The 14421-nt window shown below is 62.1% G+C and overlaps 1 protein-coding gene across 1 annotated transcript in view; it reads right to left on the bottom strand.

The window, feature by feature from the left end:
- The window catches only part of MEGF6 (multiple EGF like domains 6), a 90946-nt gene that overhangs the window by 40602 nt on the left and 35923 nt on the right, over positions 1-14421 (bottom strand). Inside the window, exon 4 of the mRNA XM_019757124.2 lies at positions 7251-7373. Coding sequence (XP_019612683.2) covers positions 7251-7373 — 123 coding nt within the window. The remainder of the gene's footprint in view (positions 1-7250; positions 7374-14421) is intronic.

Below are 14421 nucleotides of genomic sequence, written 5' to 3'. Positions count from 1 at the left end.
TTTTCAGGCAGTGAGGGGTGTAAGAGAGAGAGGGGCGTGACACTCAGAGACTCAGAGAAGCCCCCAGAGGGCACTGCCCATGATGCCACGGTGCCCCGGTTTTGGAGGTAAAGGTCCATGGGCACAGCAAGCAGCAGAGTGGAGCACAGCAGTCACTGACTACCCACAGATACTGGGCACTGTGCCCAGCCAGCTCCCAGGTGAACCGGGAATGAGACCCCACGATTGTGGGGTGGCCTGGGGGAGGGGCAGCGCAGGCCCTGACTGCCTCGCCGGCACCTCCAGTCACTCCTTTTCTGTTCTGCTGAAGTCAAGGGGGTCATGTGACTGGTTTAAGGCTGGGGGGTTGTGCTGAGAAAGCTGTGTGGGTGCTATTTGGGAGCTTCAGGGGCTGGGGGCTGCAGGACAGACCACTGATCAGACGGCCCCCAACAGGCCACCCAGCTGCAAGGAGAGGGGCCAAGAAGGTGCTAGAAGGCTTCTCTTCAATCTGCCTTGGGGGACCCAGCCAAGCTGTCCTAGCCACCTCTGGTCCCCAGGTAACAAACGCCCTGCCTGGCTGTTTCCACCCTTGAAGTCCAGAGCCCAGCCCAGAGCAGGAGGTCACTTTGCAGTCTGGGCTCGCACACGGTCCATTCTGCCTCCACGGAGACCGAGGAGATCGACCTCCAGAATGCCCTCCCACCGTCTCCCAGGGCCGCCGCCTCGGAGTTTATTTCAGGAGCAGAGAGAGCCAGGCCTGGCCTCCTGAGCCGTTCAGCGTCAGCTTCACGGTAAACCCATTATGCGTCTGGGCTCCTCACCCAAGCCAAAGGAAAGAAAACGAAAACCACACTTGTTTCCTAGCGCCCAGCTGCCATTCTTGCCTGCGGCTGCCCCTGGCTGAGCCAGGCGGAAACCGGGGGAGCCGCTCCACTTACACACGTGCCCCCCAGGACCCAAGTTGGAGCAGCCTCCGTCACATGCGCTCTCCCCTGGAGACGACGGCTTGGACGCATCCAGACCCCAGCACTGTGCCAGAAAACCCAAGGCCTGGTGTGCCTGGGAAGGCACCCGCTGCAGGCCAGACCCAGAGCTGTGCTGGAGGCCTCCCGCACATGTGTACACACGTGTGCGCACATGATGAGGCCCTCTCTGTGGTTCTCTTTTGTCCAGTTTCCCCTGTAGCCATGCGAAGGCTGGGGCAAGACCAGGTTCAGCCTTGGAGAACCTGAGCCCTGGAATGACACGGCCCCCACCACGGACACGGTCCCCACCATGGACACAGCCCCCACCACGGACACGGCCCCCACCATGGACACGGCCCCCACCATGGACACAGCCCCCACCACGGACACGGTCGCCACCACGGACATGGCCCTCACCACGGACACGGCCACTGAGGCCAGCCTCTCACTGGGGCATCTGAGCTGCCAGGCAGCAGTGATGGCAGAAGAGGCTCAGAGACAGCCCCAGGGCTTACACTGCACTCAGCGGGGAGGAGACGGTGAAGGCCCAGTGATGGAGAGGCTTCCTGGGGAACATGGGCCTGAGCTGGTCTTTGGACAAGCAGAAGGACGGGGAAGGATGCAAAGACTGGCTTGTCGCAGGACATCTGGGGCAGGAGCAGGGTTGCTGGTGCAGAGGCAGGAAAGACAGGTAAGGGGCGAACGCCAGGTGGGGCGTCTGGCTGGCAACGTGTGCCTGGCCCTGGCCCACAGCAGGCACCCAACTCGCCAGAAGGAACCAGCACACGGTCAGCCCAGGCATGTCACCAGGCCCGGTCCCCGCATCCCACACAGACTGCTGGGCCCAATCGATCACCCCTCCTGCTGCCTTCCTTCCACTTGAAGGCTGGACCTGATCGCGGGACACTGGGGTCACAGGAGTGGCAGCCAGCTCTGGCCAGGTGCCCAGGGCCAGCCAACACTGCCTTCCAAGGTGCCCAAGCCTAAAGCTGGCAGGGCTTGCATCAATGCCACCTGCTGCATAGACTGAGCTCGGGGACGGCCGCCATCCACATAAAATGTAGACAGGCAACTTCTAAACCCACAGGCCTTCCCAGCTCTGACAGGACCTGGCCATCGGTCCACGCCGAGTGTCCCACCCTCCCCTTTAACCTAAGATTCCCCCTTGTTTCCTCACCAGGAGGAAGGTGCTTTCTCACCAGCGTTCTGGTGCAGGTGCCGCCCCCACCCCCAGAGCTGCTCTGGCCAGACCCCAGTGAGCTGGAAGCAATGAGGACTTGACAACCAAACTCTGGGGTTTGGCTGAGGGCTGGGCGGGGTCAGGAGCCTAGCAGCCCAGCGCCCGGTGGGAGCAGGGGGTGGTAAGAGGATGGAGGTGGAGACCCAGCCCAGATCCACTTCTCAGGGGTGCCTGGAAAGGAGATGCAGTCACAAGGGCACGGCGGGAAAGGTGCAGCCGTTACAGACGGAGGGACAGAGATAAGAGGCAGCCAAGAGCCACAGGCAGCAGGAGAATCCAGTTAGGAGGCGGAAAGGGGACGATCAGAAATACAAGGGGAAGGGAGCCCCTCAGCAACAGACGACGGACGACGGATGGACAGGGAAAGTGGGGGAAGAGCCCACGCGGCCAAGCCGGGTGGAGAGGCTGGGCAGAGGCCTGCGAGGGGCCCGTCCTGCCTGACGGGGCCTTCACACACCGTCCCACCTCAAGGCCACACAGAGACAGCAACTCGCCTTCCTGAGGCACGCCAGGGACCCCTGCAAACTCCGTCACCATCACCCTGAACCACCCAGCCCCGCAACGCAGCCGCTGGACCGCCAGGATTCCAGGGTGAAAGTGGGGCCTGGAGCCTCTGCTTCCCCAGCCTGGGAGGCCCCAGGCCCCGTGGGGGAAGCTTCCAGGGCGGGGGCCAGATCTGGCCTGACTGGTCTGCTGTGGCCTCCTCAGCCCGTCTTCTGTGAGCAGGGGCCTGTCCTCCCATGGCAGCTGCTGGGTCCCAGCGTGTTGGGGCTCACCATTAGGGTGTGTGCTTCCTCTCACTGTGCCCCGACTCTGAGGGCATGGCCTCCGAGGGTCACACAGGCCTGGTCACACCTGTACTAGCTCGGGGGTACAAATCCAGCTTTGCAGGTTCGAGCCTGGCTCTTCCCCCCAACCTCTGCCTAAACCTCCAGGTCCTGCAGCCGGCCATGGGCGCTGAGTGTCGCCACGTGGACACGGGCAGGCTGCACATCTGGGGGTCTCCTCCTGGGACACTGCCCAGTGTCCTGGGCTTTGGGGGGTTCAGGGCAGGCCTGTGAGGCAGGCCTCTCATCTTTCTGTCCCCAGTTGGCTCTGACTATTGACATTGAAGGCTATTATTGTTCCTGCCTTGGCCTAAACCAAGAGTGCACCTGCCAGAATCTGCTCACTAGAGGAATGAAGTAGCCAGAGCTGGGAAATGAAAGCTTTTCACTCTCAGCACCTCTGATGGGGGAGGCCCCGGCCACAGATGCCTCATCAGAAACGTTGCCATCCTGCCTGGAAGGACCATGAAGGACAGCCAGCCAGAGGGTCTAACCCAGGAAGGCGCCGATTCCTGCCCTATGGGAACAGGCAGGGGCTTTGCCTCTGGAAGGCCTGAGTTCACGCTGGGCTCCATGGCCCATAGGTGCCCAATAAGCCTGCCGGGTCACCTCTCCCGCTTCGGTCTCTGAGTCTGTAATGGCAGGTCGCCCACTGTGTGCCAGACACTGCCAGCTGCGCAGAGGACAATGAGCAAGAAGCCCCTTTAACTCCCAAAAAGCCAGCAGGCCAGAGAAGAGGGCCTCCTAGCCCCGCCCTGGCCACCACAACGAGGGCCCCTAGCAGCTCCCCTTGCCCCCTCCCTGTCACCCCAGCACGACAGGACAGCACAGCTGGCCTGGGTCAGCCCATGGTCCTCAGAACCCAGCCGGAGCCCTGGAGGCGTCGGGGTCAAGGCTTGTCACTTCCCACATTCTTGCGTCTCCCCAGGGACGGTGCGGCCCTGGCAGCTCCTTCTTTCAGCCAGACCTTGCAGGCCAAGTGGGTGTGAGAGGAGCACTTGTCGGGGACCAGTCTCCCGGCTGCTTACCCAGATGGAGACAAGACGAGCCTACGACAGTTGCGGAGGGCGGGGGTGGGCGCAGCCTGCAGCGAGGGGCTCCTCTGGGCCTGTGACATCCTGAGCACAGGGGCCTTGGAGCAGGGTCCCCATCGCTCCTGAGAAGGGTGACTTCAGGTCCACCTGCTCAGCACAGGTATCAGAGCCAGGCTTACAGGGGCCTCAAACCTGCACAGGCTTCTCACAGGCACCCCAATGACAACAGCATCTCGGCCCTCCACACCCCTGCAGCCAAATAGCAGTGGGGAGTACACCGAGCCCCCCAGGAAAGAGCGGGCTGTTTGCACCTTGTGCTGAGAGGACTTCACCCGGGGAAAGCCTGCTCCCTGCACAACCCCTTTTCCCAGGCCCCTCCTTAGTTCATGGAAGGAGGGGGGTCAGCGAGGTCTTGGGTAGACTTCCACCCCGGCGTGGGAAGGCAGATGAAGAGACTGAGGTTGGAGTTACTCATCCAAGGGGCTCACTGACACCAGTCTGGCCATGGAGTGGCTTTCCCAGAGGGGTTGACACAGAAAGCTGGGCAGCCAGGAAGAGCATTCCAGCCGGCAGAGCCCACGTTTCTCCACAGGGCCTGCCCCCTCCATGAACCACAGATCTGTGCCCACCTGCCCAGGGGCTGCGGGACGGGGGGCATCTGTCGGAGGCCATGCCCCACTGGGAAGCAGCAGGCATGCAGCCTGGCCTGGGAGACGCACGCACTCCCTGCCTCCGGCCTCCCGCCCGGCAGAGCAGAGCACACGGTGCTGCTCCAGGATGGTCTCCCAGAACATGACACACACACTGGCCTGGCGACGCTCCCAGAGCAACGGCCAAGGCGCCCTCTGGCCAGGCCCCGCGGCCAGTGCTCAGGCCTCACAGCACGACTCAGCACTCCAGTGGGTCTGGGCTCACCCCACAGCACCTGGGCACCCCGCCCTCCACGCCCTCCCCACTGTGTGAGCGACCAGAGCCACCACTGCCCGGCGGTAAATCCTGATTTCCTGTCCTCATAGTCAGCCAGCGCCCGACTGCAAGCCCCACTCACTCACCAGAACTGCAGTTTCAGGGGGGCTGGACTGGCAGGGGGACAGAGAAAACACAGCAGGCGCTTGGCTCTGTGCAGAGCCCTCTCGGCCATGCGGTGACTCGGAGCCCCAGCCATCCCAAACATGCAGAGCTGAGGTCAGCCAGCTCCCAGGGGCCGAGGCCGGGAAGGGCCGGGGTGGGAAAGACAGAGGGATGCAGGTCTGAGGCCAATTCCTCCTGTCTGCTCCCTCCCTGGCCATCTGGTCCACACCGCTGCCTTCCGCCAACTCTGCGAGATGGCAATCACCGTGCCTGTGCTCTGGGGTCCTCTGGTTTAAGGGATTCCAGCGCCTAAGGGATGCAGCGAGGCTGGCTTGCGGACCCTCTGCTGGTGTCCGAGTCGTGGACTTACACTGCAGGACCTGCAGACGCACCGCTGGCTGTGCCCGGCCGCTGGGCCATCAGCTCAAGTCAGAAGACTCCCTCTGGGGCGGCCCCAGCACGCCCTCCAGGGCCTGGCACAAGCCTCTGTGGGAGAGCCAGGGGTCCCAGGCACCGACAAAGGGGGGGCTTGCATACCCCGCAGGCTCTGAGCGGGCTCTGAGGGCCGAGGAAAGGAAGGGGCAGAGGATGGGAAACCCAAAGCCCAGCCCCATATGGGAGGCCACTGGGCTGGGGAGCCCCTCACAGCAGAAACCCCGGACGCAGAAGAAAAGGCCCAGAGGGGCCAGGCCCACAAGGTCAGGCAGTGTGCCCACAGCAGATGGGGCATGCACCAGGGGCGTCCGAGATTGTCTTCAGTGCGTCGGAGCCCAGGAACACCTCCGTGGAGGGGGCACCTCTGTGGAGGGGGCTCCTCTGTGTCACGGCTGTGCTGTTGTACATGTGGGCACCCTGGGCCCAGAGGCTGGGGGTGGGTGAGGGGCAGCGGACACCCATGGGAGCCGGCCCTGGGCCTGGCACCGCTAGGCCCCTTGATTCATTCCCTACACCAACGCAGTCACCCCACTGTGGGGGCATTGTCAGGAATGTGAGATGGCAGCTGGGCCGCCCCTCCTAACCCGGGGCCTGGGGTGGGGTACTCCTTCCTTCCCCCAAACCCCTGCACTTGGCATGTCCTGGGGTCAAGGTGCAGGCCTCGGCGGGTTCTGCCATCACAATGGGGCCCATTTCACAGGAGGGGAAATCAAGACTAAAGTCAGGATGTGAGGGGGAGAGCGGTGATGGGGAGGTGTCTCCCTCCTCACTGAGTCCTGGCTCCTGTGTACCCCCCACCAGAGAAGCACAGGGTCCCCGTGTTCTGGGGCGTGAATAATGGGTAACAACCCCTCTGCTACACATGCCCCCCTGGCTTCTGCCAACCAAGGACACATGAACACACAAACCAAGGGACCCCAACAGTGTTTGCAGAACCTCTCGGCCAGACAGACCCCCAGCCCCCGGCCTGACCTCTGACAGATGGCTCATAGCTGCTGTCCCCACAGCTGGAGACAGTTTTTTCTTTTCAGGAAAGGAACTTCTGAGAGCTGGGGGACACAGCGAGGGTCTGACACGGCCCAGGGAAAGCACTTGCCCGCTGTCTGAATGCCCTACACACTCTCGGGAGGGCCCAGCTGCCCAAACCCGGCCCTGGGCTCAGGTGCCAGGTGGGGGCCACAGCAGACAAAGGGCTGTGAGCGGGCGATGGATGAACGGCACAGGCCCTGCCTCGGCCTCCCCGTCTCCTGCCCCTTGCCCAGGCCTCAGGCAGCCCATGTCAGGGCAGGGTGCCCCCCCGTGCCCCTGTGCCCACCCAGCACATGGCCTGCCTCCCTCCCTCATGGGGACCTGCTGCCTGTGCTCAGCGAGGCTGGCCGCCCTCACACGCTCTCCAGCGGCACCTGTGGGTCCACATGCAGGGCCTCCCCATGCACTGCCTCCCAGGCTCCCCCTACCCACATCAGGTTCTTTGAGTCCCCCCAGGCTCATTTCAGGAGAGATACATGGACCCCTAAAAGCATGGGGAGTGGATGAGGCAGGGAAGACCCGAGGACTGGGCACCACCCAGGACTCCAAGTGGCCCCCTCGGAGCAACACCAGGGGTGGGAGGAGGCAGCCCCAGGACCAGCCAGGCAGGGAGGCCACGACGGGGTGGTGGCAGTGGCAGGCAGTGGGGAGAGGGCCCGGGGCCTACCTCCGCAGGTCTTGCCGTCTCCCCGCAGCTGGCGGCCGGGCGGGCAGCGGCAGTAGAAGCCCCCGACGGTGTTGCAGCACAGACCCTCGCAGCCCCCGTTGCCAGCAGCACACTCATTCACGTCTGCGAGGAGGAGAAGCAGGTGAGCGTCACACGGGGACCTCCCTGGCCACCCATGGCCACCCCAAGGCCTCGCACCAGTGAGACTCAGGCCCCCTCGCCACAAGAGGGCTTGGGCCGGCAGAGATGGGCGAGCCTCCCCCCTTCAGACAGGCCCCACAAGAGGGGAACCCCACTGTGAGGCCAGCAGCAGCAAACACACCCTGCCGCTGCGTCCCTCCACACACCCAGGACAAGCGGCCACCCTGTGGCATTCCAGTGCAACTTGGTTGGCGGGAAGGCACATACAGCTCGGCACAGGAGTGGGCCCTGCTCCCCAGAAAGAAGCCACGCCTGCTTTTGTGAGGGCACGAGAACAGCCTCTGTGTGTGTTCTGGTCCAACTCTCACTTTGCCAGGGACACCAGGCTTCCCCCAGATTTGATGCTAGGAGGCCCCCACGGTCACGGCCACAGCTGCCCCCCGGACTTGGGGCACTGGGCTCCGGTGTAGAGCGGAACAGGTGGGGAGACTCTGAACACCAGCTCCTGCCCTGTGTCCTGCTCGTGGCCTGGGGACGTGGGCACTTCCCCTGGGGTTGGGCATCTGGCCCCGGGGGTCACAGGACTTCCACCCAGGGCTGGGTGCATCACCGTCCCCCACCACACCTGACCCCAGCCTGCCGGGGGCCTGTGGGACTAAGGCTGCCAACAAGAAGGGGCAGGCGACCTGCCTTGTTTCCCAGGACGCCTCGTACATGTGTGTGGTGACACTGGGACCAGGCGCCTCCACCCACCTCCAGCCCCGACCGAGCTGCCCACCCCATGTCCGAGAGGGGCTCTGCCTCCTACCCTTCCAGCCTCTCAAGGCCAAAGGCACAACTCGCTGGTTTCATGGGGAATGTGGCCTGGAGGCAGGTGCAGAAACAGCGGGGACCCCACTGTGTCGCAGGCCATGGATGGCCAGGTGCCAACACAGCCCACGGAGTGTAGCCCCTGGAAGAGTCAGGCCTGTCCTGGCTGCACACGGGAGCCGCCCTCGAGGGGACGCTCGGTGCCGACAGGCCCGCGCTGGTGTTCTCAGACCCAAGTCCAAGGCCCCTAACAGCTTCAGCGTTCGCCTCTGCACTTTTCCGGGAGGGTCCCCAGAAGACCCCGAGCCAGGCTTAGGCTGCAGGGGTGGCCAGGGTCCCACAGAAACAGCTGTGGCCGGAACTGCCTTGGGACTGCTGGAATGCAACTGTCGGCCCAAGCCTGCCGAGATTAACCTCGGGAATTTTCTGGGAATTCCTAGAGAATTATGCATGGCCAGGCAGAGGTCAGGCCAGTCCAGCCCAAGGGTCGGAGCGGGGGTGCCCAGGGTTTCCCTGCCACGTCCAGCCTGGGGAGACAGCACCAACGCCCATGGGCCAGGAGCGGCCAGGTGTGAGGCACGGCCAGAAGCTGCTGGGCCTGCCCTGGCATTCATGCTACTCGGCCGGGCAGCTGGGGGGGCAGGCCGCCAGACCAAGCGCGGTCTCTCACAGCTGCTGTCATGGCACGGTCCCAGCTGCGTAGGTGCGGGTGGCTGTCTGCCACGTGAACGCCGGGCATCACCACCACGGTAGGTCAGTTTCACAGCATACAACCCTGCCCTACTGGATGCCATGGTGAGAGGTGGCACGGCACCAAGGCCAGCCCCCTCCACACCCCGGCAGGCCTGAGACCCTTATGGTCCTGCATTGGATGAGCTGCTTAGCACCTGTGTCCACCAGCTGCATTGGGCCACCCTCAGCACGGGTACTGGCCCCACTAGTCTGAATGAACACCACACTTAGGGGTCTCCAGGAGAGAAGCAGAGGAGGTAGGATGGCCGTCCCTCCCCAGGCAGTGGCAGCCAGACTGAGAAGGTGACCCTGACCAGGGCCAGGGAGGAACATGGCGGATTCAGCAGGCTCCCCTCTGCTGAGCACCTGCTGTATACACAGCTGGGGGCTGGGGATACAGACATAAGGACCCCACCACCCTAGGCGATGGGCAGCATGAGGATGGAGGGGACCACAAGGGAGGAAGGGCCCAGACACTGCACTTCAGGTTCAAAGTCACCTGCTCAGTGGGGGGCATCTAATCACCTGTTTAAGCCCTCACCAGCACGCCCCCTCTTGAGGCCATCCTGTCATTCCACAGCACCTATGACAAGTGACAACTGTATATGCCACTCCCGTAGCCTGGAGGGGAGATTCTTATTTTTTTGCCCTTTTGCTGTAACTCCAATAATGAGCACAAAACCCCACGTTGCAGGCCTCCAGGTGTCTGGTGAATGAATTGCAAGCCTGGGTGCTGTGGGGGCCCCTGGGTGCCTGGGGGAAGAGTGGGAGGGACGCTAACCCCCACTCTAAACCCTGTGAAATGGGACATTTCAGGAAGGATCACCGAGGGAAGGACGTTACCTATTCAAGAACCAAATAAACAGCCCGTTCTTTCAGACTGGGGAGTAGGGGGTACCAACCCAGGGCTGGGGGGCAGCCAGGATTCTGTGGATAGCCCAGGGCAGTCAGCAGCCCTGCTGAGGACAAGTCCAGCAATGACCCCTCCCTGGTCAGCCTCGGGGGAGGGGACCACGGGCACCCAGCAGCCAGGCCTGGGCTGGAATCCACACCGCAGGCTGAGGCCATCTGGGGAAGGATTCCAGGATCCATCCAAGGAGGGTGGGCTTCCTCCCAGGGGTGGGGGCACTGTCCCCATTTTCTGTGGGCACAGAATTGCCTCTGGCTCCCAAGCCAGGCCCCAGGAGCCTCCGGTACAGACGCAGATGTGCCAAGTCTGGCCCTGCGTCTCCCCCTCCTCAGGGACCCCTGCCATCCCCAAAGGGAGGTGGTGGCAGAAGCCACACAAAGCAGAGGCCAGCTTGAAGGGTGGCGAGGGGAAGGATGGCCCTCTCCACTCCAGGAAGACTTCACCACCAGCAGAAAGTTATAGCTCCCTCAGCCAGTTAAACACAGGGCCACCATGTGACCCAGCGGTTCCCCCTTGTGGGCATCTACCCAAAACTGAAAACAGGTGCCAGGGCAGGTGAGTGGCCGGGCCTTGGCTTACTGGACCTGTGGAGACAGTCACCTTCACCCCGCCTACCCTCCAGGTTGAGGGCTACCTGTGGGGAGCCAGGATTTACGAGGCCCTGCCTGCTGAGGTCAAGAATGCTCCCTTCCTGTAGCCAGGTGTCACCAGGCAGGCCAGGGCTGGCCCTGGATCTCAGCGGGAAGGCTGATGGACGCAGCTGGCTCCAGGTGGGCTGCAGGGGCTCTGAAGACAGAGCAGGAGCTGTCTCTTGTTGGGACTTCACAAAGGGCCCTGAGCTTCGAGGGGCCTGGAAAGGGTCCTTCCAGGGAGGGGAGGGCAGCCCCTCACCACGCTGTGCCTCACTGAAGGACAGAAGGTCGAATGTCTGGGAAGAGGGGTGCCGGGAGCAACCCCACGACCAGCATGGCAGCCAGCACTGATGTGGGGAGCCCCTTCCCTGAGCAGGCTGCATCTATCTCCCCAGGAATGTTCCACCCCAGAGCCCAGCAGCCCCTCCTTCCCTCGGGGGCAGCAGGACACCTGGGGCCCCTGGGCAAGCGCGCGCTGCAGACCGACGTGCCTGCTCGGCGTCCTGGCCAGAACAGGCTCGGGCCCGCCTCAGGAGCCTGCCCAGCCCCACCCTCGTCACCCCCCCTTCTGCGTACCCTACTGCATGTTGTGGGCAGGGGTTCCAGTCCCAACAGGCAGGACGAGGCCCTTGTGAGGGCTCTGAGCCAGTCCTGGGGGGCAGATGCCACGGGGGGCACACAAAGAAATACAAGAGATTCCTGGCTGGGAGCATCACAGGTAGATCAGCCAGTGTGAGAGAAGGTGGTTCCAAGGTGACCAGGCTGGGAAGGCAGGGACATCAGGGAAGGCCAGGTAGGCTGAGGAGGAGGCAGAGGGCCCAGGGCAGGCGAGGTTGAGGTCCCTGGGTCCTAGCCAGGTGGGGCAGAGCTGCAGTAGGGACCTTGGCTTTGACCCAGGGGAGCAGGAAATTTACCTGCAGTCAGTCAAGGGGCCTCAGGGGTGCCCCCATGAGAGGCGGTGGGATAGTGCCCTGAGACTGCTGTGACAAAGTACCACAAACCTGGGACTTACGCAACAGAAATCAATCCGCTTACAGTTCTGGAGACCAGAAGTCCAAAGTCAGTGTCCCTAAGCTGACCCCAGATGTGGGCAGGGCCCGTACCCCATCCTCAGCTCTAGGGACATAGCCCCTTCTCCAGGGACCGGCTTTCCTGGGCACACCTACAGGGCACGTCCCACCAAGCCAGTGCTCAGAGGCCACCAGGCCGAAGGAGGCCTCCCCCAGACACCTCCCCTCCGCTCTGCTGGGGTCCCACGGGCACGGGTCCTAGCCGCTTGGCCTCTCGGTGGCTAGGCAAACATAGCCCATGGTAGAACCCCTCCTGATTTCACTTTCCTTATTTCTAAAACAAGGAGAGGGATACACATGGTGAGGGATCCACGCGTCTCCCTTGGGGAGCACTGAGCTATGGGTATTTAATTCCATGTGGGTCAGAGATGAAAGCCCCAAGCAGCAGAGCCCAGGGCCCAGCCTGGGACACAGGCCCTCACAGCCGGAACCCAGACCCCCGGTCACTCTCCCTGGCTGCGTGGTATGTTAGGGAAAGGCTGAGACCCCACAGGGCCCAACAGAGCCCTCTCCACCCGTGAGCTCCCTGCACAGCGCCGCCAAGCCAGGCACCTGTCTCGGCTTGTTCCAGAAGCTCTCAGGGCCTCGGGCCAATACTGAGCTTGCTGGCTCCCAGGAAGTGCCTGCCAGGTGGGGCAGGGACCAGGGCTGGCCGCCAGACGCAGACTCCCCCTGCCCCAGGCTGAGGAAGCACTTACCATGGAAGGTATGCCAGCACCCTTCTCAATATCCACAAAGTGAAAATTGCCTGAAACAGGCCCCAACTCAAAGAGCTGTCCCACCATTGCCCAGGGAAGGGGGCTTGGCTTTGGGCGGCTGAGGCCCTGAGAGCCCACCATGACTCCCCTCCAGAATAACAGGATCCCAGGGGGCCCCAAACCGACCAGAGCAGGGTCTGCGGCCAGTGGGGCCCACTTCAGGTGGGCTCAGGCTGTCACGGAGGGAGAGGCCCTCTGCGACCTGGGCTCTGCGTGGTTTGCACTGTGCTGATGGGCCATCCCATGAATTCATGCTCTGCCCCTTGCATCACCAGGAATTCCCAAGATAGCGAGTGAGGCCGGGGGCCGGCGGATAGCCTGGAGCTCGCTGGGAAGCCAACTGGCTAGTTTCCAGGTTGAACTCCTTCACCTCAATCCAGAGAGACCCCCATAAGCTCCTTGGGGTAGAAAACGTCACACACTTTTCATGAGGTTGCCGTGGTAACTGGCAGATCCAAAACTGTTTGCTGGATGGAATTAGATTTGCAGTTACCTCCTCCCAGAGCTGGAGCAAGCAGAGGTGGGAGAAATCCCCGTAAAGAAAAGAGGCCTGCAGCCTCCGACCCAGGCTCACAGATCAGGCTTCCTGTCGCCTTCCATCGCAGCGGGGCTGGTCACGCATGAGCCCGTCCCATGCAGCCTGAAGTCCTGCTGGGTTTGGGTGGCAAGGCTGCAATCCTTTCTTCTGTTTTCCCATATTTAGTTACTGTGGCAGGTAGATTAATGGCCCCCAGAGATGGCCACATCCTAATCCTTGTGACCAGGTCACACTACACGGTCAACTGGAATTAAGGTTGCAGATCAGCTGACCTTACTTACAATCGGGAGAGTGTCCAGTGTAATCACAGGACCTCACGTGGTGTGGGGATGTGGGGACATAGAGATGGGAGAGAGTCAGTGTCCAAGAAAGACAGCAGGGTCACACCCGGCTGGCTCTGAACACGAGGAATGGGCCGCGAGCCAAAGGACGTGGGCACCTCTGGAACCTGGAAGAGGGAAGGACCCTCCAGAAAGACCCGGCCCTGCCCGCAGCTCGCCGTTGGCACCGCGTCCTCCAGAACAGCGAGAGAAGGAACGCACGCTGTTAAGGCACTGAGTTTGTGGCGATTTGTCATGGCAGCAAAAAGAAAAGTGGACAGTTATTAGGCATGTGTCACCTTTCAAACTGGAAAGACAAAACCACTTCTTTAGAGAGGAGTTTGTGCTGCCCCGGCTGCCACTTATCCCTCTACTGAGGGGAGCCGCCCGGCTGCCCACCTTGCGGGTGGTTCTCTCTCTCCTGCAGCCCCGAGGTCCCCCCTGCCCGGGTCACCCAGCACACCCCCGTGCAATCCCCTTGCACTATACCCCGCCTCAGCACTGCAGAGGGAGTTGGATGGGGGCGTCCTCATCACTCACTCACAGGGAAGACTCACAGGATGGGGGGGCAGGGACCCTCTGCACAAGAAGAATGCTTCCCAGGGCAACTCCGCTCCCCCAACTCCAGAAAATTCAGCTAAAGCAAGGCTTTCTCGGTTGGACCCTCCACAATGTCTCGAGGACACACCTTTCCAGTCTGTCTGCACAACCGAGCTGCGCTGGGCCAACATCACCCTCTGGTGGCAGCTCTGGCAACTGCGTGACCTGCTGCCTTTCTTTCTTGAGGAGCCTTGCATGGGGTCTCCTGAATCCCTTTCCCTCTTCTCTCTCTCAATACATTCCCACTCTGGCATTTGCTCAGTCATAAATATACATGACTCTTTCGACCCCCTTTCTCATTTTCTTTTAAGACTCGATACCTTAGAAGACTTCTCTGCGTCTGGCATCTCAAGGTCTGGAATGGATCTCACTCTGTCTGGGCCGGTGCCTGGGACCCAGCGGATGAAGAAAGCCCATGGTTTCAGCAGCTACTCACCCCTAATGGAGGCACAATCTGAGAGTCACCTTAAGACGGCTGTGCGCCAGTGGCTTTCTCCTAGTTTGGTGAAGTAACTGGCCTCGCAACAGAAAGGGTCCCTCAGGCCACGTGCTCAGAGGCTTTGTGTGGACGACACTGGGGAGGAATCTCGATGCTTCACCCTTCAAACATCAACTTCCAAACATTTGTAACATGACAGTGAAAAACCTCACGGAGGCTTG

Source organism: Rhinolophus sinicus, linkage group LG06 (genome assembly GCF_036562045.2).
Source record: "Rhinolophus sinicus isolate RSC01 linkage group LG06, ASM3656204v1, whole genome shotgun sequence".
In the NCBI taxonomy this organism is placed as follows: Eukaryota; Metazoa; Chordata; class Mammalia; order Chiroptera; family Rhinolophidae; genus Rhinolophus; species Rhinolophus sinicus.
Note: the sequence above shows the minus strand (reverse complement) of the source record. Positions and strands in the feature narration are given on the sequence as shown.